Genomic DNA, 24,756 nt, shown 5'->3' on the forward strand with positions numbered 1-24,756 from the left:
ACTAAATTATTCCTATTTAAAACTAAATACTTACCTATAAAATAAACCCTAAGATAGCTACAATATAATTAATAATTACATTGTAGCTATTTTAGGGTTTATATTTATTTTACAGGTAACTTGGTATTTATTTTAACTAGGTACAATAGCTATTAAATAGTTAATAACTATTTAATAGCTACCTAGTTAAAATAATTACCAATTTACCTGTAAAATAAATCCTAACCTAAGTTACAAATACACCTACACTATCACTAAATTAATTAAATAATCTACAAATATCTAAACTAAAATACAATTAAATACACTAAACTAAATTACAAAAAAAAGCAAACACTAAATTACAAAAAATAAAAAAAGATTACAAGAATTTTAAGCTAATTACACCTATTCTAAGCCCCCTAATAAAATAACAAAGCCCCCCAAAATAAAAAAAATTCCCTACCCTAATCTAAGTTACAAAAGTAATCAGCTCTATTACCAGCCCTTAAAAGGGCCTTTTGTGGAGCATTGCCCCAAAGTAATCAGCTCTTTTACCTGTAAAAAAAAAAAGAACAACCCCCCCTCATTACAACCAACCACCCACATACCTCTACTCTAACCCACCCAATCCCCCTTAAAAAAACCTAAGTCTAACCCCCAAGTGCTCCTTACCTGTCCTGAAGTCCGGCGGAGAAGGTCCTGTTCCAGGCGGAGAAGTCTTCTTCCAGGCGGCAACCTCTTCTTCTTCCAGGATCCAGCCGGCGCGGAGCGGAGAAGAAGACCGATGACCGCGGAGCTGAAGACTGTCCATCTGGAACTGAAGACCGGCAATGCTGGAACTGAAGATCGGCGACACTGGAACTGAAGACCGGGGCTGGAGCGTGGAGGATCCTCTTCATACGATCGCCGCCGTACACTGAATAGGAATTCAAGGTACGCAATTAAAAATGGCGTCCCTTGAATTCCTATTGGCTGATTTGAGCCTTCAAATTCAAATCAGCCAATCGGATGCGAGCTACTTTAATTCTATTGGCTGATTTGAATAGCCAATAGAATAAGAGCTACTGTAATTCTATTGGCTATTCTAATCAGCCAATAGAATTTCAGTAGCTCTTATTCTATTGGCTATTCAAATCAGCCAATAGAATTAAAGTAGCTTGCATCCGATTGGCTGACTTGAATTTGAAGGCTCAAATCAGCCAATAGGAATTCAAGGGACGCCATTTTTAATTGCGTACCTTGAATTCCTATTCAGTGTACGGCGGCGATCGTATGAAGAGGATCCTCCACGCTCCAGCCCCGGTCTTCAGTTCCAGCGTTGCCGATCTTCAGTTCCAGCATCGCCGGTCTTCAGTTCCAGATGGACGGTCTTCAGCTCCGCGGTCCTCGGTCTTCAACTCCTCCGCTTCGCGCCAGCTGGATCCTGGAAGAAGAAGAGGTCGCCGCCTGGAAGAAGACTTCTCCGCCTGGAACAGGACCTTCTCTGCCGGTCTTCAGGACAGGTAAGGAGCACTTGGGGGTTAGACTTAGGTTTTTTTAAGGGGGGATTTTGGTGGGTTAGAGTAGGGGTATGTGGGTGGTGGGTTGTAATGGGGGGGTTGTTCTTTTTTTTACAGGTAAAAGAGCTAATTACTTTGGGGCAATGCCCCACAAAAGTCCTTTTAAGGGCTGGTAATAGAGCTGATTACTTTTGTAATTTAGATTAGGGTAGGGAATTTTTTTTATTTTGGGGGGCTTTGTTATTTTATTAGGGGGCTTAGAATAGGTGTAATTAGCTTAAAATTCTTGTAATCTTTTTTTATTTTTTGTAATTTAGTGTTTGCTTTTTTTGTAATTTAGTTTAGTGGATTTAATTGTATTTTAGTTTAGATATTTGTAGTTTATTTAATTAATTTAGTGATAGTGTAGGTGTATTTGTAACTTAGGTTAGGATTTATTTTACAGGTAAATTGGTAATTAACTATTTAATAGCTACTGTACCTAGTTAAAATAAATACCAAGTTACCTGTAAAATAAATATAAACCCTAAAATAGCTACAATGTAATTATTAATTATATTGTAGCTATCTTAGGGTTTATTTTATAGGTAAGTATTTAGTTTTAAATAGGAATAATTTAGTTAATATTATTATTATTTAGATTTATTTTAATAATAATTAAGTTAGGGGTGTTAGAGTTAGATAGGGGTAATATATATAATATAATAACTATATTAACCCTAATATAATTAGGGTTAATATAGTTAATATAGGTGGCGGCGGTGTAGGGGGATCAGATTAGGGGTTAATATGTTTAATATAGGTGGCGGCAGTGTAGGGGGATTAGATTAGGGGGTAATACATTTATTATAGGTGGTGGCGGTGTAGGGGGATTAGATTACAGGTAAAAGAGCTGATTACTTTGTGACAATGCCCCGCAAAAAGCCCTTTTAAGGGCTGGTAATAGAGTTGGTTACTTTGGGGCAATGCCACGCAAAAGGCCATTTTCAGGGCTATTTGTAGGGTTAGACTTAGGTTTAGTGGTAGGGGAATTTTAGTATTTGAGGGGTTAATAAATTTAATATAGGTGGCGGCGGTATAGGGGAATTAGATTAGGGGTTAATAATTTTAATATAGGTGGTGGCGGTGTAGGGGGATTAGTTTAGGGGGTAATACATTTATTATAGGTGGCGGCGGTGTAGGGGGATTAGATTACAGGTAAAAGTGCTGATTACTTTGTGACAATGCCCCGCAAAAGGCCCTTTTAAGGGCTGGTAATAGAGCTGGTTACTTTGGGGCAATGCCCCGCAAAAGGCCCTTTTAAGGGCTGGTAATAGAGCTGGTTACTTTGGGGCAATGCCACGCAAAAAGCCCTTTTTAGGGCTATTTGTAATTTAGTTTAGGGTAGGGACATTTTAGGGGGTAATACATTTATTATAGGTGGCGGCGGTGTAGGGGGCTCACATTAGGGGTTAATATAGTTTAAATAGGTGGCGTGGGTGTGGGGGGATCATATTAGGGGGTAATATAGTTAATGTAGGTGGCGGCGGTGTAGGGGGGTCAGATTAGGGGGTAATACATATAATACAGGTGGCGGCGGGGTCCGGGAGCGGCGGTTTAGGGGTTAATATATTTATTATTAGGCGTGAGAGGGGTATACGTGTCGGGCTATGTTTGGGATGCGTGTTAGACAGTAACGGGTGATTTTATAACTTAGTCAGTTTTTTATGCGGCGGCAGTTTCTAAAGTGCCGTAAGTCACTGGCGACTACAGAAATTTGTACTTACGCAGATTTCTGGACATCGCTAGTTTGTCAGACTTACGGCACTTTAGCATCTGATGGCGCCGTATATGGGATAGCTCAAGTTGCGAGCTGAAACTACAGGCGGCGCAGGCTTCCACGCTTGCGTCAAAACCTGTGCCGTAAATCGGATCGCGCCCCCGGACTTTAAATTTGGTTCTTAAGGTTCTGCAGAGGGCTCTGTATGAGCCCATGCATTCAGTGGATATTAAGAAAAAGTTATTTTTCTATTTGCTATTGCTTTGGCACACAGAGTCTCTGAGATTGCGGCCTTACAATGTGGGCCTCCTTACCTAGTTTTTCATGCTGATAAGGCTGTTCTTCGCACTGGATTGGGGTTTCTCTCTAAGGTTGTGTCTGATCGCAACATCAATCAGGAGATCGTGGTTCCTTCCTTGTGTACTAATCCTTCCTCCTTAAAGGAACGATTACTTCAGAATTTGGATGTGATTCGGGCTTTGAAATTCAATCTTCAGGCTACAAAGGATTTTAGACAAACTTCGGCATTATTTGTTATCTACTCTGGGAAGCACAGAGGGCAGAAGGCTTCTTCCACTTCCCTATCTTTTTGGTTGAGAAGCATTATCCGCTTAGCATATGAGACAGCAGGACATAAGCCTCCTCAGAGGATTACTGCTCATTCAACTAGAGCTGTGGCTTCTTCTTGGGCCTTCAAGAATGAGGCCTCTATGGAGCAGATTAGTAGGGCGGCTACCTGGTCCTCTTTACATACTTTTTCAAAATTTTACAAATTTGACAATTTTGCTTCAGCTGAAGCAGCTTTTGGGAGAAATGTTTTACAGGCTGTGGTGCCCTCAGAATAGGGTCCGCCAATTTATTTTACCCTCCCATTTTCATTCAGTGTCCTCTAGAGCTTGGGTATATGTTTCCCACAAGTAAGGAATGAAGCCGTGGACTCTCCTCATATTAAGATGGAAAACATTAATTATGCTTACCTGATAATTTAATTTCCATCTGTATGAGGAGAGTCCACGGCCCCCGCCCATTTTCTCCGTTGGGCGGACCTAAATTTTGTTTTGTTCTTCTGTCACCATTTATACCCTGATATTTCTCCTACTGTTCCTTGTTCCCTTGGCAGAATGACTGGGGGATGAGGGGAGTGGGGGAGGTATTTAAGCCTTTGAGAGCCGTGGACTCTCCTCATACAGATGGAAATGAAATTATCAGGTAAGCATAATTTATGTTTTTGTTCTACAGTGCATTGTTTGTACTTTTTAACTCACTTACACTGTTTGTTTTTGAAAGTTACTGCCATCATATACCATTTGTCAAATACCTGGTTATTGGGGCTGTAGACTGGACATGGATAAATGTAGCATGCATGTTTACATACCAAAGTCTTCTGAAGCCTTATAACGTTTGCCTGTAATGAAATTAGAACTGTTCCCTTATTCTGCTAGCTAGTTGGTGTTTTATAATGATTGGAATTAATAAAAATGATATATTCCATGTAGAACTGTAGCCATTACTCCTGCATTCTTTGTGATCAGTTCAGTGCATTTACTTTTTTTCCTTCTTTCTCTTTATCTCTGTTTTTGTGTCCTGCACAGAATCTTTGGTTTGCAAACCCTGGAGGAAGTAATAGCATGCCAAGCCGTACCCACAGCTCTGTACAAAGAACGCGTTCCTTGCCAGTGCACACCTCTCCGCAGACCATGCTTATGTTCCAACAGCCAGGTAAGGAACATGATTTTGCAGAACTATGTATTGTAGCCCACAGCTATGTCCTGACAATCACTTTATGTTCCTCAGATCTTGTGTCGTTTTTATACTTTTACAAAAAAGATAGGTAAAAAGAAAAACAAATTAGCTGAACTAGAGAAAATATACTATTTAACTGGAAGAATAGTTGTTCCATATCATCACTCTCTATTTGTGACAGTTTGCTTACAAATTAGCTTCATTTTGTCTACCTAACCGCAGTTTATGTTGGGTTTTGCTGGTTATATAGCGTTTGACTCCTTCTATAATCATATCTGGGAAATTTACTTCTGCACAGAGATTGGTTGGATGTTCTGTTTTTGTCATTTTAGTGCCACTACCCATTTGTAAATACATTGTAAGATTCTTCGATGGGAACCTGGGTGTGATAAGTTATAAATAGTAAGGTTACCAAACTTCAGATCATCCCACATTTGTTAATCAATAACAATGGTTAAAAGATGCCAGAACGTTTGTTCCTGAAGTTCTCTGTAAACCATTAGTTCTCCTCTTGTGTTTTAAGGATCTACAAGTTGGAATTAAATGGACATGAAATGCAGAATATTTATTTAATTATTGAAATAGAACATACACTTTTAAACAACTTCTATAATCAAATATGGTTCAATCTCTTGGTATCCTTTATTTAAGGAGCAGCAATGCACTACTGGGAGCTAGCTGAACGCATCAGATGAGCCAATGACAGGAGGCATATATGTGCAGCCACCAATCAGCAGCTAGCTCCCAGCAGTGCATTTCTGCTCCTGAGCCTACCTAGGTACGCTTTTAATCAAAAGATACCAAGAGAATGAAGGAACTTAGGTTATAGAAGTAAATTGGAAAGTTGCTTAAAATTCTAGGATATATCTGAATCATGAGTGAAAAATTTGGGGTTTCATGTTCCTTTAAGTCATTTAAGCTCACATACAGTTTTCCCCTAAAAAGAGCTTGTTCTAAGTAACTGAAGCCTGCACTGGGAATGCATGGTACCACACATTCTACTGAGCCATAGGGCAGGTCTAAATATTGATGGCATGTAATGGAGCCAGAATATGCAATGTGAGCAGGATATATTTAATTCCTTGTCAGGTGTCTTGCCTGGAGCAACCAGAGGCCGCAGTGAGGACATTTGGGGCCATAAATAAATGGTTGCTTTTACTGTTGCAGGTCATAGTGTTCTGGTATGTGGAGTAATACCGGGGAGGCAGTTAACGTTTTAATGATTCTTGTTATTGGAGCAGACAATATTGTCTCTGGCTTCTGAGCATTACTAGCTGTTTATATGAAAGTGACCAGCGATATTCATTGAACAAAATGTAGCAAATTTAAAAATAGTAACAGACTAAAAAAGTTTTCAGCTGTTTTCACTATCATGGTTTGCGCCTTCCGCACCAAGAATGTTGCAATGATGAGGTGGCTGGTAACTATGACTTAAATAGGTCGGCCCTTTCTCTCTCTCTTTCTCTTTTTTTTCTCTCTATTTTTCTCTCTCACTCTCTACATCTCTTTCTATCTGTCTCCCTCTCTCCTTCTCTCTCTTCTCTCTATTGCTTTCACTGTTACTTTCTCTTTTTTTTTTCTTTCTTCTCTTTTCTTTCTCTTTCTTTCTCTTTCTTTTTCTTTTTTTCTTTCATGCAGTTCCAAGGTTTGTAGCTGAATGATTAAAGGGACATTGTAATATAAAAATTTCACACTTTAATTTGTTAGTGGATTTTTTGAATTTTTTTTTTTTTTGCATTACTAACCCTAACTAACCATACATATAGGTTAAACACATAGGTAAAGTATAGCTTAGGCGCTACAATCAGGACATGTCCAGTTAACCAATAATGGAAGGCCATTACACAATCGCTGACTGCCTCCTGCTCAAGGGCTGCACACTTTCCCTATGTGTTTAATTCTTTTGTGAATCTTAAATACAAATCTATCCAATGTCGGTAATGAATTAAGGCATATAAGTTCTGCATTTCCCTTTAAATATACAGTGTCATGGTGAGGAACTCACTGTTTAAGCGCAAGCAGTTTCTATTTGTGCAGATAATGTGAAATATAAAAGGCATAATAATATAATTAGTTCACTCAATGGACAAAAATAAACTTAAACCAAATGCGCTGATATTACTAAGCTGAGCGCAAATGTCGCTTTTGCAGGACTCAGTTTGTACTCTGGCCCTTAGTTTGTATGCAGGTGGTTTGCAATCCAGTGATTATTTTCTGATTTTAATTTTTTTATTTATTTAATTATTTTTATTTTTTGGAATTACACTAACAGCATGTGCCAAAACACTAAAAAATGTTAATGCTAGTTTCCACTTTGCTAATGTTAATGCTAGTTTGAACTTTGCTTATAGACGTGTGATGTCACAGCAGTCTATTTTGCCTTTAATTAGATGTGGAAAAATGACTGACAAATTCAATATTCCTTAGTACATGATTGTAAAAAATCAAGGCAGAATAAGCACTTTAGGCATATAAAGCATGTTGTATGGGAAATGACAGCATAAAAAACTTATATTCTGAAAGAAGAACACTTTCTGCAGACAGTTTTCCTGCTACCATGAAAACTCTAATTAAAACATCAAAATCAATATTCCTCTGTATAGTGTTTTTATGATACAAATGAGAATAAACACTTTAGGCATGTTAAGTGATGTTGTATGTTACTTGATAAATCTTAAAGTTTACTTCAGATGATGCTGATGTGCTGGGTTGTCGGCCATTACTCCACATTTAATTACAGTGAAGGTCAATTTTGACGAATTAGTGCCCGGTTTTTAATAATCCTATCTTCAAAAACTTACCTTTGAATCCTGAAAGCTGCTCCATCGATTCCCCCGGCCATCGGAAGCCTCTGCTTACGTCAGAAATGACGAATCCGGCTTCCTCCAATCACGAAGTTCCCCTCGTGGATGAAGCAGGATTCTTCATTTTGGACCCGCGAAGAGGGCTTGCGACAGGCGGAGGAAGCGCTGCAACGGCTCTCAGGATTAAGATACTTTTTGAAGAAAACGCTTGAAATGTCAATTTTGATGAATTTAAAGTACCCTTGTTTTTAATAGGATTATTAAAAACCGAGCACTAATTCGTCAAAATTGACCTTCACTTTAAAAGCAAATCAAAGGCTAAGTCCTTTAGCAAAGTTTTTTGACAGTGTTTTGATGCTTGCTGGATGTGTTATTTCGGGGGGGGGGGGGGGAATAATAATTGTACTTCCAAAAGAAAAAATTGCATTTGTAATTAAAGATTTGTATACAAAAAAAAATGGTATTTTAAAAAAAAAACAATTGTAAATTTAGATTTGTATTCGTATTACACATTTTATGTACAATGATAAAGAATCACACATTTGTGTATAAATGATGTAACCTAACCGTGCTAAACTGTAGAGACAAACAGATGTGTTCACTGAAACAGAAGCGCAAAGGGGCTTGCTACTGAGCACAACGTGGTTGGTCAGCCAATTAAGTGTCTTACATATTTAGTCACCAGTTACCATCTATTAACTGTTAAGGGCCATGTTTTTCTTTTTTGTAAATATTGTGCTTGCAAATTAAATAGCTGGATTAGGCAATTTACATCAGTTTTAAAACCTAGGTTATGGAATTTGCTTTTTGGCCTCTCTAGGGAACATGAGATAAGCACCATTTTTACACAAAAACAAGAGGTGTTTAATGTAACTTTAACAACATGATTAACGCCTTTGTGGGAGTTAACCACATGATTGCCAATGAATAGATGTGTAAAATGAAAATGCTGTAGGAATAAGAGAATGTATTTTTGTATCGCCAACATATTTGTAAAATGTTTTGTTGATTGTGCAGGCAATGTTATATAATTACTTCTACTCGCTTCCATATCCCTTTCACATATAAATAGATATATTTGTTTTGTTTTTTTGTGTTTTTTTCTTTCAGATTTCCAGCTACCAGTGACCGAGCCAGATATAAATAACAGGCTGGAATCCTTGTGTCTTAGTATGACGGAACATGCACTGGGCGGTAAATAGATCTGCTTATAATATGTCTGGGCCGGCTGTGTGTGAAAAGTCTTTAAGATATTACACATTTGTCATTTCTGGGGTTTTTGCAACTCTATTATTATACGCAGTACATAGGGATACATATTTATTTATAATAAATAAAGTGAGCTTTTGTTCGAGAAGAAAAAACAATTTGCAGCTGTGGAAGTCAGTACCGTGGTCAGTTACTGAGATCCTGAATGAGACATAGAACTGGGTGTCTGTCCTTAAAGGGACAGTCAATACTAAAATTGTTATTGTTTAAAAAAGATAGATGACGCCTTTACTACCCATTCCCCAGCTTTGCACATTGTTATATTAATATACTTTATAACATTTAAACCTCTACATTTCTGCCTGTTCCTTAGCCACTACAGACAGCCTCTTAATCACATGCTTTTTTTATTTGCTTTTCACAACAGGAAACTGCTAGTTCATGTGGGCCATATAGATAACATTGTGCTCTTGCCCGTGGGTACTGCTCAACACATCTAAAATGCAAGTCAGTAGATAATAAATAAATAGTAATGTGATCAGGGGGCTGTCAAAAGAGGCTTAGATACAAAGTAATCACAGAGGTAAAAAGTACATTAATATAACAGGGCTGGTTATGCAAAACTGGGGAATGGGTAATAAAGGGATTATCTATCTTTTTAAACAATAAAACATTTTGAGTTGACTGTCCCTTTAAAGTCATATTGAAAAAGGGTAGACAAGGTAATCAAATAGCAAACTTCTTGAGTTCTACCTTCACAAATCATGTTTCATTATAGGAAACTACCATATTCCTATAATTCCCTCTTGTGTTTAAAATGCATTAGGAGTGCATACTGCAGGATCCAGATAATGACCCTGCAACATGCTAAAGAGTGAATTTTTATTTATTTATTTTTTTATCATTGCAGAATCTTGTTTATATCTGGCTCTAAAGAGCTACAGGAAATTAAATAAGATAAACATTGTCAACAAGATTTACAAGGGATATGTCCTGTGACTGCAGTTTTGTTTCCCACAAATGATGGGTTAATTGTTTTAATTTAGTTTGTACATAGATCTTTTGCAATACATTTTTGTGTTTATGTGTATATGTAAAGAAAATTATTTCAATGATCCTCTAAAAGGTTGAGTTGATAGATCAAGGTTATGTTTTTTTCAGCTTTTGCTGAGATATTTTGAGGGTACATTTTTTTTTTTTTTTTTTTTTACATAAAATAATTCAGCAAACTTTTTTTATTTCAACTAATAATGCGTCTTTAACACCTTGTGTTACAATATATTTGTTTTGCAGTTGTTATCAGTTTAAGCCAATCAAGGAAATATATGTAGCTTTGTGAAGTCAGCAGGGTGTATTTCAAGTTCTGAGAATTAGAAATTGCTCAATTAAATGAAAAGGGGGCAAAATGAATAGTTAAAATATATTGCAAAGTTTTTCTTTCTTAAGACACGGTGAGTCCACGGATGCATCTATTTCTGTTGGGGATTATCACTCCTGGCCAGCAGGAGGAGGCAAAGAGCACCACAGCAAAGCTGTTAAGTATCACTTCCCTTCCCACAACCCCCAGTCATTCTCTTTGCCTTCAGTGCAAGGAGTAGGTGAAGTTTTAGGTGTCTGATTAAGATTCTTCTATCAAGATTTTTTTATTTTGTAAGCCTGAGCAGGCTTGCTCTGATCTTCCCAGACAAACTAGGTTTAGTTGTTCTCCACGTTAGTCTCTTTAGTAGGGCTGTGGTAGCTTTCAAGCAGTTAGGTACTTGTGGGGTGGGCCTCACTGCGTTTTCCTGACAGGATTGCTGCCCTCAAACAGAATGCCAGAGTAGGCTTACTCTGTTCTTTTCTTCTATCCACAGGTCTCTGTGATGAGTGGCTTCCTCTCATACCGGGTGGGCTGTCCCCCTGCCGGACAGCTGGATGTCCAGGTAAGTGCCATTTTTGTTTACCTCTGGGAAGGAAAAACTGGCACTAAAGGGTTAATAAGAAATTCTGCACTTATTATGGGACTTTGTCCTGCATCAGGACTTATTTGGCAGGCAGCAGGCACTGGTACATGTGAATGGGAGACAACATTTATTGCAAAACTTGCATTTTATTTGTATTGGTGGTTCAGGGGTTAATGTTTATTTTTGGACTTTGGATCAGTGTTCAGAGGACACAGATTGAGAAAGAGCTGTGTGCTTGTACTTATAGCGACATGGAGTCGCAGATTGCCATCTTGGAGCCGTCTCCATTAATTTGGAGGCGGGTACTTCTCCCTGGTGTTTTATTGAGGCGAGATTTCTCCTCTGACGGAAGAGCGCACTTTTTCTGTAGTGCAGCGTCTCTATCTGTCATGTGATTCACTTCTCAATACAGTCCAAAGCTGTTGCGCAGTGTTAGGAAACCTGCTTTTGATGGGGAAGGTTTTTTTATGACAATCTATCTAAAGACTGCTCTGTGGGATCGCAATTGCTGTCCGGTTGGCGAGGGGACAGGTAGGCATCTAAAGCAGAGTATCAAATTGTCCATAATGTGAAAATTGTCTTCTCACGCCAAATGATTTGCATATTTTGTAAGATTACCTTAGGAACACAGATAGTCCTTTGGGGACTACTATGTTTAATTTAAAGGCACAGTTTATTTAATTATCCTTAAAGGTACAGTACATAAGGTTTTTGTAAGATTGCTTAAAGGACATAGGTAGTCCTTTGGGGGACTACTGCGCTTAATTATTTAAGGCACAGTTTGTTTAAAAATGTAAAGGTACAGTACCTGCATATATTTTTTTTGAGACTGTTTCTCATAAAGATACTCCTTGTTTCTGAGCCATCAGTCTCACAGGTTGATGCTGTTCAAGCTATACCACAGCATTCTCCTCATATGTCCCAAGCCTTATTGGTGTCACATGCAGTGCCCTGTGGTTCCTCTTAATCTCCTGGAGGAGTTTTTTTGCAAGCAGAGATTGCTGCCCACGTATCCTCTGTGGTATCTGCGTCATTTAGCTGTCATTCCTATGTTACAGGGTAAACGCAAGAGGAAAATTAAATATTCATATAGTAGGGTTTCTGCTCCGACTACTGTTACCCAAGTTATCATTTCTTATAAGTCTGATGAGGAAGATACTTTGGTAGCCTCTGAGGGTGAAATCTCTGATTCGAATAGTATAATTCCTTCATCTGATGCTGAAGTTGTATCCTTCAGATGTAAACTTGAACACCTCCGTGTAGTGATAAAGGAGGTTTTTGGTTACTCTTGTCGACTCAGATACTCCTACTGTTGTCATCCCTAGAAAATCTGACAAGCTTAATAAATTCTATGATGTCCTTCCACTGTGGAGTTCTTTACTGTGCCAGACCGTGCCACAAAGATTATAGCACAGGAATGGGAGGGGCCTGGGATTCCTTTTCCCATCTCCTGTCTTTAAGAAGACGTTTCCTGTTGCTGACTCCATTAAGGAGTCGTGGCAATTGGTGCCTAACGTAGAAGGGGCCATTTCTACTCTGGCTAAGAGAACTTCTATTCCTATTCAGGATAGCTGCTCCTTTAAGAAAAGCTGGGGGCTTATTTGAAGAAAATGTATGTTCATCGGGGTCTCCGATGGCAACCTGCAGTGTGCATTGCCACTGTGACAAGTGCTGAAGCCTAATGGTTCAGCGCCTTGTCTGAGTCTCTTCTGGTAGAGACTCCTTTAGAGGGAATCCAAGATAGGATTATGGATCTTAAGTTGGCCAATTCCTTTATTACTAACGCTCCCTTGAAGGGCATTAAATTGGGTGCCAAAATATTGTGGCTGAAATCTTGGTCAGCCGATGTTTCCTCTAAGTCTAAGCTTCTAGCGATTCCTTACAAGGGTAAGACCTTGTTTGAACCTGGTCTGACAGAAATTGTTTCTGATACTACGGGTGGGAAAAACCCGCAGCTAACTCTAAATCTCTAAACTAAATCTCTTTACAAGGGAAAACAATTCAAGAAACCCGCTGCTGATTCTAAGTCAGCATGAAGGGTCTGCACCCGATCCGGAATCGGATCAAGTGGGGGGCAGACTCGCTCAATTTTAGCAAGCTTGGAAACCAGATGTCCCAGACCCGTGGACATAGTTTCCCAGGGTTACTAGTTAGAGTTCAAGACTTTTCCTCCCAGGGGAAGGTTCCACCTTTCAAGATTATCTGTAGACCAAATAAAAAGAGAGGCGTTCTTGAAATGTGTACAGGATCTTTCCCTCTTGGGAGTAATAGTTCAAGTCCCAATACAGGAAAAAGGTCTCGGGTTCTACTCCAACCTGTTTGTGGTTCCCAAAAAAAGAGGGAACTTTCAGACCCATTCTAGATCTAAAATTACTCAACAAATTTCTCAGAGTGCCGTCCTTCAAGATGGAGACTATCCGTTCCATCCTTTCTGTGGTCCAGAAGGGTCAATTCATGAAGACCATGGATCTAAAGGATGCGTACCTACACATTCCCATTCACAGGGATAATCTCACATTTCTGAGATTTGCCTATCTGGACAAACACTTTCAATTTGTAGCGCTTCCATTTGGCCTTGCAACAGCTCCCAGCATTTTCTCAATTCCTGGGAGCTCTATTGGCAGTAATCGGTCCCGGGGAGTTGCAGTGGCGCCCTCTCTGGAAGACATTCTGGTCCAGACGCCATCTTTAAAACTAGCAGAATCTCATACAAAGATCTTGCTCTCTTGTTCCGGCTACAAAAGTGATCTTTTTAGGAACCATCATAGATTCCTTATCAATGAAAATATTTCTGACGGAGGTCAGAAGGGCCAAGATTCTTTCCGCTTGCCTGTCCCTACAGTCTGCGGTACGGCCATCAGTGGCCCAATGTATGGAGGTAATTGGTTTGATGGTAGCTTCCATGGACAAAGTGCTTTTGCTCGGTTCCACCTGAGACCTCTACAGCTATGCATAGTCGCCCAATAGAACGGGGATTATGCAGATCTATCTCACAGGATAGTACTGGATCAACCAACAAGAGACTCCCTTCCGTGGTGGCTGTCTCAAGAACATCTGTCCCAGGGGACATGCTTTCAGAGACCCTCTGGGGTACTTGTGACCACGGATGCCAGCCTGATGGGTTGGGGAGCAGTCTGGGATTTGTTGAAGGCGCAGTGCTTTGGTCTCAGGAGGAATCGGCTTTCACCATAAACATTTTGGAGTTGAGAGCGATCTTCAATGCCTTGATGGTTTGGCCTCAACTGGGTTTAGCCCGGTTTATCAGGTTCCAGTCCGACAACTTAACCTCAGTGGCTTACATAAACCTCCTGGGGGGAACTCGGAGTTCCTTAGCCATGAAGGAGGTGGCGCGATTCATTCTGTGAGTGGAGGCTCACAGTTGCTGTCTATCTGCCATCCACATCCCAAGAGTGGACAATTGGGAAGCTAATTTCCTGAGCAGACGGACTTTCCACCCCGGGGAGTAAGAACATCATCCGGAAGTGTTCTCAAGGTTTACAACCAAATGGGGGTTACTGGAATTGTATCTGTTGGCATCTCGTCAGAACGCCAAGCTCCCAAAGTACGGTTCGAGGTCGAGTGACCCTCAAGCCTTTCTGATAGATGCTCTGGCAGTTCCTTGGAACTTCAGGTTGGCATATTTCCTCCGTTTTCTCTCCTTCCATGAGTCATTGCTCGGATCAAGCAGGAGAGAGTGTTGGTGATTCTAATAGCACCTGCGTTGGCTGCGCAGGATCTGGTATGCAGATCTAGTAGAAATGTCGTCTCTACCCCCGTGAAGACTCCTGCTGAAGAAGGACCTTCTACTTCAAAGGGCCCCTTTTTCATTCAAATCTCGTTTCTCTGAAGCTGACTGCTTGGAGATGGAACGCTTGATTTTGCTAAGTGTGGATTTTCTGAATCGGTCATTGAGACCATGATTCAGGCTTGTAAGCCTGTCACTAGAAAGATTTACCATAAATGTCTTTTTTGGTGTGAGACTAAAGGATATTCTTGGAGTAGAGTCAGGATTCCAAGAATCTTATTTTTTCTCCAAGAAGGCCTGGAGAAGGGGTTGTCTGTCAGTACCCTCAATGGTCAGATTTCTGCTCTATCTATTTTGTTGCACAAGCGTCTGGCGGACATGCCGGATGTACAATCCTTTTGTCAGGCCCTGGTCAGAATCAGGCCTGTGTTTAAATCTGTGGCTCCACCTTGGAGTCGTAACCTGGTTCTTAAGTTTTGCTACAGGCTCCTTTTGAGCCTATGCATTCCATAGATATTAAGTTATTATCTTGTAAGGTTTTGTTTCTTACTACTAGTTCTCTGCTCGGAGGGTTTCTGAACGCTCAACTTTGCAGTGCGACTCTCCTTATCTAATATTTCATGCAGATAAGGTAGTCCTTCGTTCCAAGTTTGGTTTTCTTTCTAAGGTTGTTTTGGACAGAAATGTTAATCAGGAAAATGTTGTTCCTTCTCTCTGTCCTAATCCTTCTCATAAAGAACGTTTGTTACACAACCTAGATATTGTGCGGTCCTTAAATTTTATTGCAGACTACTAAGGAATTTCGTCAGTCTTCTGCTTTGATTGTTTGCTTTTCTGGAAAACGTAGATATCAGAAAGTTACTGCCACTTCTTTTTTTCTCTGGATGAGAAGTATTATTCGTTTGACTTGTGAGTCTGCTGGACAACAGCCTCCTGATAGAATTACAGTTTGTTCCACTAGGGCTATTTCTTCTTCTTGGGCTTTCAAGAATGAGGTTTCTGTAGAACAGATTTGTAAGGCTATGACTTGGCCTTCTTTGCACATTTTTCTTTTGGGAGAAAAGTTCTTCAAGCGATGGTGCCTTTTGTCTAGGTTTCCTGTCTTGTCCCTCCCTAATCATCTTTGTCCTCTAACTTGGGTATTGATTCCCAACAGTAATTGATGATTCCGTGGACTCACAGTGTCTTAAGAAAGAAAACAAAATTTATGCTTACCTGATAAATTTATTTATTCCTAGACATGGTGAGTCCACAGCCCTCCCTTGTTTTCAGACTGTTTTTTTTATATAAACATCAGGCACCTTTACACCTTGTGTTATTTCCTTTCTCTCCTTTTCCTTCGGTCGAATGACTGGGAGCTGTGGGAAGGGAAGTGATACTTAACAGCTTTGCTGTAGTGCTCTTTGCCTCCTCCTGCTGGCCAGGAGTGATATTCCCCAACAGTAATTGATGATTCCGTGGTCTCACCGTGTCAAGAAATAAATACATTTATCAGGTAAGCATACATTTTGTTTTTCATTACATATAACTAAAAATCTCAAGTTTCTTTTACGTACATAAAAATGAATGTTGCTTTGGGATAACTGAGTATCTTTTACATATTTGACATCAAAATCAATCACTCGTTATTCAGTGGAACATCTTAGGTACTGTTACACCAAAAGCTCAGATAGTTCTGAGCATCTGGTTTGTGCATCATCTAGAGATATCTTTAAATGCTGTGATGAGCTACCAGTATCATTCAGAAACCCACATAGCCTGGTCCTCAAAAGAGCAGAAATATAATTTTAACTTTTTAAATTGGAACAATAGCAAACATGTGGGAGAGGTTGAACTAAAGGGAAAGTGAGCATATTTTTACCTGCTTTGACAATATTGTAATCAAGATATGATCCCAAGACAGAATTTATACTAGATACATAGTTTTCTGCATCCCCTTATGCTACATACCTGCCTATAAAAGACCTTTAATCAGATATATGGTCTCCTGCATCCCCTTATGCTACAAATCCGCCTATAAAAGACATCTAATCAGATGCATGGTCTACAACATCCCCTTATGCTACATACCCGCCTATAAAAGAGCTCTAATCAGACACATTGTCTACTACATCCCCTTATGCTACAAATCCGCCTATAAAAGACCTCCAATCAGATACATGGTCTACTACATCCCCTTATGCTACAAATCCGCCTATAAAAGACCTCTAATCAGATGCATGGTCTACTACATCCCCTTATGCTACATACCCGCCTATAAAAGACCTCTAATCAGATACATGGTCTACTACATCCCCTAATGCTACATACCTGCCTGTAAAAGACCTCTAATCAGATACATGGTCTACTACATCCCCTTATGCTACATACCCGCCTATAAAAGACCTCTAATCTGATACATGGTCTACTACATCCCCTTATGCTACATACCCGCCTATAAAAGACCTTTAATCAGATATATGGTCTCCTGCATCCCCTTATGCTACAAATCCGCCTATAAAAGACATCTAATCAGATGCATGGTCTACTACATCCCCTTATGCTACATACCCGCCTATAAAAGAGCTCTAATCAGACACATGGTCTACTACATCCCCTTATGCTACAAATCCGCCTATAAAAGACCTCTAATCAGATGCATGGTCTCCTGCATCCCCTTATGCTACAAATCCGCCTATAAAAGACCTCTAATCTGATACATGGTCTACTACATCCCCTTTTCTCCAACATAGGTGTGTCCGGTCCACGGCGTCATCCTTACTTGTGGGATATTCTCTTCCCCAACAGGAAATGGCAAAGAGCCCAGCAAAGCTGGTCACATGATCCCTCCTAGGCTCCGCCTACCCCAGTCATTCTCTTTGCCGTTGTACAGGCAACATCTCCACGGAGATGGCTTAGAGTTTTTTAGGCCTAGATTTAGAGTTCGGCGGTAGCCGTCAAAACCAGCGTTAGAGGCTCCTAACGCTGGTTTTGGCCGCCCGCTGGTATTTGGAGTCAGTGATTAAAGGGTCTAACGCTCACTTTACAGCCGCGACTTTTCCATACCGCAGATCCCCCTACGCCATTTGCGTAGCCTATCTTTTCAATGGGATCTTTCTAACGCTGGTATTTAGAGTCGTTTCTGCAGTGAGCGTTAGAGCTCTAACGACAAGATTCCAGCCGCCTGAAAAAAGCAGGAGTTAAGAGCTTTCTGGCTAACGCCGGTTTATAAAGCTCTTAACTACTGTACCCTAAAGTACACTAACACCCATAAACTACCTATGTACCCCTAAACCGAGGTCCCCCCCACATCGCCGCCACTCGATTAAAATTTTTAACCCCTAATCTGCCGACCGCCACCTACGTTATACTTATGTACCCCTAATCTGCTGCCCCTAACCCCGCCGACCCCTATATTATATTTATTAACCCCTAACTTGCCCCCCACAACGTCGCCGCAAGCTACTTAAAATAATTAACCCCTAATCTTCCGACCGCAAAGCGCCGCCACCTACGTTATCCCTATGTACCCCTAATCTTCTGCCCCTAACATCGCCGACCCCTATGTTATATTTATTAACCCCTAATCTGCCCCCCACAACGTCGCCGACACCTACCTACACTTATTAACCCCTAATCTGCCGAGCGGACCTGAGCGCTACTATAATAAATGTATTAACCCCTAATCCGCCTCACTAACCCTATCATAAATAGTATTAACCCCTAATCTGCCCTCCCTAACATCGCCGACACCTACCTTCAATTATTAACCCCTAATCTGACGACCGGAGCTCACCGCTATTCTAATAAATGTATTAACCCCTAAAGCTAAGTCTAACCCTAACACTAACACCCCCCTAAGTTAAATATAATTTTTATCTAACGAAATAAATTAACTCTTATTAAATAAATGATTCCTATTTAAAGCTAAATACTTACCTGTAAAATAAATCCTAATATAGCTACAATATAAATTACATTTATATTATAGCTATTTTAGGATTAATATTTATTTTACAGGTAACTTTGTATTTATTTTAACCAGGTACAATAGCTATTAAATAGTTAAGAACTATTTAATAGTTACCTAGTTAAAATAATTACAAATTTACCTGTAAAATAAATCCTAACCTAAGATATAATTAAACCTAACACTACCCTATCAATAAAATAATTAAATAAACTACCTACAATTACCTACAATTAACCTAACACTACACTATCAATAAATTAATTAAACACAATTGCTACAAATAAATACAATTAAATAAACTATCTAAAGTACAAAAAATAAAAAAGAACTAAGTTACAGAAAATAAAAAAATATTTACAAACATAAGAAAAATCTTACAACAATTTTAAACTAATTACACCTACTCTAAGCCCCCTAATAAAATAACAAAGACCCCCAAAATAAAAAATTCCCTACCCTATTCTAAAATACAAAAATTACAAGCTCTTTTACCTTACCAGCCCTGAACAGGGCCCTTTGCGGGGCATGCCCCAAGAATTTCAGCTCTTTTGCCTGTAAAAAAAAACATACAATACCCCCCCCCCAACATTACAACCCACCACCCACATACCCCTAATCTAACCCAAACCCCCCTTAAATAAACCTAACACTAATCCCCTGAAGATCTTCCTACCTTGTCTTCACCATCCAGGTATCACCGATCCGTCCTGGCTCCAAGATCTTCATCCAACCCAAGCGGGGGTTGGCGATCCATAATCCGGTGCTCCAAAGTCTTCCTCCTATCCGGCAAGAAGAGGACATCCGGACCGGCAAACATCTTCTCCAAGCGGCATCTTCTATGTTCTTCCATCCGATGACGACCGGCTCCATCTTGAAGACCTCCAGCGCGGATCCATCCTCTTCTTCCGACGACTAGACGACGAATGACGGTTCCTTTAAGGGACGTCATCCAAGATGGCGTCCCTCGAATTCCGATTGGCTGATAGGATTCTATCAGCCAATCGGAATTAAGGTAGGAATTTTCTGATTGGCTGATGGAATCAGCCAATCAGAATCAAGTTCAATCCGATTGGCTGATCCAATCAGCCAATCAGATTGAGCTCGCATTCTATTGGCTGTTCCGATCAGCCAATAGAATGCGAGCTCAATCTGATTGGCTGATTGGATCAGCCAATCGGATTGAACTTGATTCTGATTGGCTGATTCCATCAGCCAATCAGAAAATTCCTACCTTAATTCCGATTGGCTGATAGAATCCTATCAGCCAATCGGAATTCGAGGGACGCCATCTTGGATGACGTCCCTTAAAGGAACCGTCATTCGTCGTCTAGTCGTCGGAAGAAGAGGATGGATCCGCGCTGGAGGTCTTCAAGATGGAGCCGGTCGTCATCGGATGGAAGAACATAGAAGATGCCGCTTGGAGAAGATGTTTGCCGGTCCGGATGTCCTCTTCTTGTCGGATAGGAGGAAGACTTTGGAGCACCGGATTATGGATCGCCAACCCCCGCTTGGGTTGGATGAAGATCTTGGAGCCAGGACGGATCGGTGATACCTGGATGGTGAAGACAAGGTAGGAAGATCTTCAGGGGATTAGTGTTAGGTTTATTTAAGGGGGTTTGGGTTAGATTAGGGGTATGTGGGTGGTGGGTTGTAATGTTGGGGGGGGGGGTATTGTATGTTTTTTTTTACAGGCAAAAGAGCTGAAATTCTTGGGGCATGCCCCGCAAAGGGCCCTGTTCAGGGCTGGTAAGGTAAAAGAGCTTGTAATTTTTGTATTTTAGAATAGGGTAGGGAATTTTTTATTTTGGGGGTCTTTGTTATTTTATTAGGGGGCTTAGAGTAGGTGTAATTAGTTTAAAATTGTTGTAAGATTTTTCTTATGTTTGTAAATATTTTTTTATTTTCTGTAACTTAGTTCTTTTTTATTTTTTGTACTTTAGATAGTTTATTTAATTGTATTTATTTGTAGCAATTGTGTTTAATTAATTTATTGATAGTGTAGTGTTAGGTTAATTGTAGGTAATTGTAGGTAGTTTATTTAATTATTTTATTGATAGGGTAGTGTTAGGTTTAATTATATCTTAGGTTAGGATTTATTTTACAGGTAAATTTGTAATTATTTTAACTAGGTAACTATTAAATAGTTCTTAACTATTTAATAGCTATTGTACCTGGTTAAAATAAATACAAAGTTACCTGTAAAATAAATATTAATCCTAAAATAGCTATAATATAAATGTAATTTATATTGTAGCTATATTAGGATTTATTTTACAGGTAAGTATTTAGCTTTAAATAGGAATCATTTATTTAATAAGAGTTAATTTATTTCGTTAGATAAAAATTATATTTAACTTAGGGGGGTGTTAGTGTTAGGGTTAGACTTAGCTTTAGGGGTTAATACATTTATTAGAATAGCGGTGAGCTCCGGTCGGCAGATTAGGGGTTAATAATTGAAGGTAGGTGTCGGCGATGTTAGGGAGGGCAGATTAGGGGTTAATACTATTTATGATAGGGTTAGTGAGGCGGATTAGGGGTTAATAACTTTATTATAGTAGCGCTCAGGTCCGCTCGGCAGATTAGGGGTTAATAAGTGTAGGTAGGTGTCGGCGACGTTGTGGGGGGCAGATTAGGGGTTAATAAATATAACATAGGGGTCGGCGATGTTAGGGCAGCAGATTAGGGGTACATAGGGATAACGTAGGTGGCGGCGGTTTACGGAGCGGCAGATTAGGGGTTAAAAGTGTAATGCAGGGGTCAGCGATAGCGGGGGCGGCAGATTAGGGGTTAATAAGTGTAAGGCTAGGGGTGTTTAGACTCGGGGTACATGTTAGAGTGTTAGGTGCAGACGTAGGAAGTGTTTCCCCATAGGAAACAATGGGGCTGCGTTAGGAGCTGAACGCTGCTTTTTTGCAGGTGTTAGGTTTTTTTTCAGCTCAAACAGCCCCATTGTTTCCTATGGGAGAATCGTGCACGAGCACGTTTTTGAGGCCGGCCGCGTCCGTAAGCAACTCTGGTATCGAGAGTTGCATTTGCGCTAAATATGCTCTACGCTCCTTTTTTGGAGCCTAACGCAGCATTTGTTTGAACTCTCGATACCAGAGTTAAATTTATGGTGCGGCCAGAAAAAAACCCGCGGAGCGTTAACAGCCCTTTTACCGCCAAACTCCAAATCTAGCCGTTAGTGTTTAACTGTAGTTTTTATTATTCAATCAAGAGTTTGTTATTTTAAAATAGTGCTGGTATGTACTATTTACTCTGAAACAGAAAAGAGATGAAGATTTCTGTTTGTATGAGGAAAATGATTTTAGCAACCGTTACTAAAATCCATGGCTGTTCCACACAGGACTGTTGAGAGGAATTAACTTCAGTTGGGGGAACAGTGAGCAGTCTTTTGCTGCTTGAGGTATGACACATTCTAACAAGACGATGTAATGCTGGAAGCTGTCATTTTCCCTATGGGATCCGGTAAGCCATTTTTATTCAGACAGTAAATAAGGGCTTCACAAGGGCTTATTAAGACTGTAGACATTTTCTGGGCTAAATCGATTCATATATTACACATATTTAGCCTTGAGGAATCATTTAATCTGGGTATTTTTGTTAAATAATATCGGCAGGCACTGTTTTAGACACCTTATTCTCTAGGGGCTTTCCCTAATCATAGGCAGAGCCTCATTTTCGCGCCGGTATTGCGCACTTGTTTTTGAGAAGCATGACATGCAGTCGCATGTGTGAGGAGCTCTGATACATAGAAAAGACTTTCTGAAGGCGTCATTTGGTATCGTATTCCCCTTTGGGCTTGGTTGGGTCTCAGCAAAGCAGATACCAGGGACTGTAAAGGGGTTAAAGTTAAAAACGGCTCCGGTTCCGTTATTTTAAGGGTTAAAGCTTCCAAATTTGGTGTGCAATACTTTTAAGGCTTTAAGACACTGTGGTGAAATTTTGGTGAATTTTGAACAATTCCTTCATACTTTTTCGCAATTGCAGTAATAAAGTGTGTTCAGTTTAAAATTTAAAGTGACAGTAACGGTTTTATTTTAAAACGTTTTTTGTACTTTGTTATCAAGTTTATGCCTGTTTAACATGTCTGAACTACCAGATAGACTGTGTTCTGAATGTGGGGAAGCCAAGGTTCCTTATCATTTAAATAAATGTGATTTATGTGACACTGAAAATGATGCCCAAGATGATTCCTCAAGTGAGGGGAGTAAGCATGGTACTGCATCATTCCCTCCTTCGTCTACACGAGTCTTGCCCACTCAGGAGGCCCCTAGTACATCTAGCGCGCCAATACTCCTTACTATGCAACAATTAACGGCTGTAATGGATAATTCTATCAAAAACATTTTAGCCAAAATGCCCACTTATCAGCGTAAGAGCGACTGCTCTGTTTTAGATACTGAAGAGCATGAGGACGCTGATGATAATGGTTCTGAAATGCCCCTACACCAGTCTGAGGGGGCCAGGGAGGTTTTGTCTGAGGGAGAAATTTCAGATTCAGGGAAAATTTCTCAACAAGCTGAACCCGATGTGATTACATTTAAATTTAAGTTGGAACATCTCCGCGCTCTGCTTAAGGAGGTATTATCCACTCTGGATGATTGTGAGAATTTGATCATCCCAGAGAAACTATGTAAAATGGACAAGTTCCTAGAGGTCCCGGGGCTCCCAGAAGCTTTTCCTATACCCAAGCGGGTGGCGGACATTGTAAATAAAGAATGGGAAAGGCCCGGTATACCTTTCGTCCCTCCCCCCATATTTAAAAAATTGTTTCCTATGGTCGACCCTAGAAAGGACTTATGGCAGACTGTCCCCAAGGTCGAGGGAGCGGTTTCTACTTTAAACAAACGCACCACTATACCCATAGAAGATAGTTGTGCTTTCAAAGATCCTATGGATAAAAAATTAGAAGGTTTGCTTAAAAAGATGTTTGTTCAGCAAGGTTACCTTCTACAACCAATTTCATGCATTGTCCCTGTCACTACAGCCGCGTGTTTCTGGTTCGATGAGCTAGTAAAGGCGATCGATAGTGATTCTCCTCCTTATGAGGAGATTATGGACAGAATCCGTGCTCTCAAATTGGCTAATTCTTTCACCCTAGACGCCACTTTGCAATTGGCTAGGTTAGCGGCGAAGAATTCTGGGTTTGCTATTGTGGCGCGTAGAGCGCTTTGGTTGAAATCTTGGTCAGCGGATGCGTCTTCCAAGAACAAACTCCTTAACATTCCTTTCAAGGGGAAAACGCTGTTTGGCCCTGACTTGAAAGAGATTATCTCTGATATCACTGGGGGTAAGGGCCACGCCCTTCCGCAGGATAGGTCTTTCAAGGCCAAAAATAAACCTAATTTCTCCAACATAGGTGTGTCCGGTCCACGGCGTCATCCTTACTTGTGGGATATTCTCTTCCCCAACAGGAAATGGCAAAGAGCCCAGCAAAGCTGGTCACATGATCCCTCCTAGGCTCCGCCTACCCCAGTCATTCTCTTTGCCGTTGTACAGGCAACATCTCCACGGAGATGGCTTAGAGTTTTTTAGTGTTTAACTGTAGTTTTTATTATTCAATCAAGAGTTTGTTATTTTAAAATAGTGCTGGTATGTACTATTTACTCAGAAACAGAAAAGAGATGAAGATTTCTGTTTGTATGAGGAAAATGATTTTAGCACCGTAACTAAAATCCATGGCTGTTCCACACAGGACTGTTGAGAGCAATTAACTTCAGTTGGGGGAACAGTGTGCAGTCTCTTACTGCTTGAGGTATGACACATTCTAACAAGACGATGTAATGCTGGAAGCTGTCATTTTCCCTATGGGATCCGGTAAGCCATGTTTATTAAGATAGTAAATAAGGGCTTCACAAGGGCTTATTAAGACTGTAGACTTTTTCTGGGCTAAATCGATTCATTATTAACACATATTTAGCCTTGAGGAATCATTTATTCTGGGTATTTTGATATGATTATATCGGCAGGCACTGTTTTAGACACCTTATTCTTTAGGGGCTTTCCCTAATCATAGTCAGAGCCTCATTTTCGCGCCGGTATGGCGCACTTGTTTTTGAGGACAGCATGGCATGCAGCTGCATGTGTGTGGAGCTCTGATACATAGAAAAGTCTTTC

The 24,756-nt window shown here is 40.1% G+C and overlaps 1 protein-coding gene across 5 annotated transcripts in view; it reads left to right on the forward strand.

Annotated features, from left to right (window-relative positions):
* The window catches only part of SAMD4A (sterile alpha motif domain containing 4A), a 380,149-nt gene that overhangs the window by 334,350 nt on the left and 21,043 nt on the right, over positions 1–24,756 (forward strand). For all 5 annotated transcript variants that reach the window (XM_053697599.1, XM_053697600.1, XM_053697602.1 and 2 more), the window contains 2 exons: positions 4,833–4,959; positions 8,898–8,981. In XM_053697599.1, the coding sequence (XP_053553574.1) occupies positions 4,833–4,959; positions 8,898–8,981 (211 nt within the window). The remainder of the gene's footprint in view (positions 1–4,832; positions 4,960–8,897; positions 8,982–24,756) is intronic.

Source organism: Bombina bombina, chromosome 1, assembly GCF_027579735.1.
Source record: "Bombina bombina isolate aBomBom1 chromosome 1, aBomBom1.pri, whole genome shotgun sequence".
NCBI lineage: Eukaryota > Metazoa > Chordata > Amphibia > Anura > Bombinatoridae > Bombina > Bombina bombina.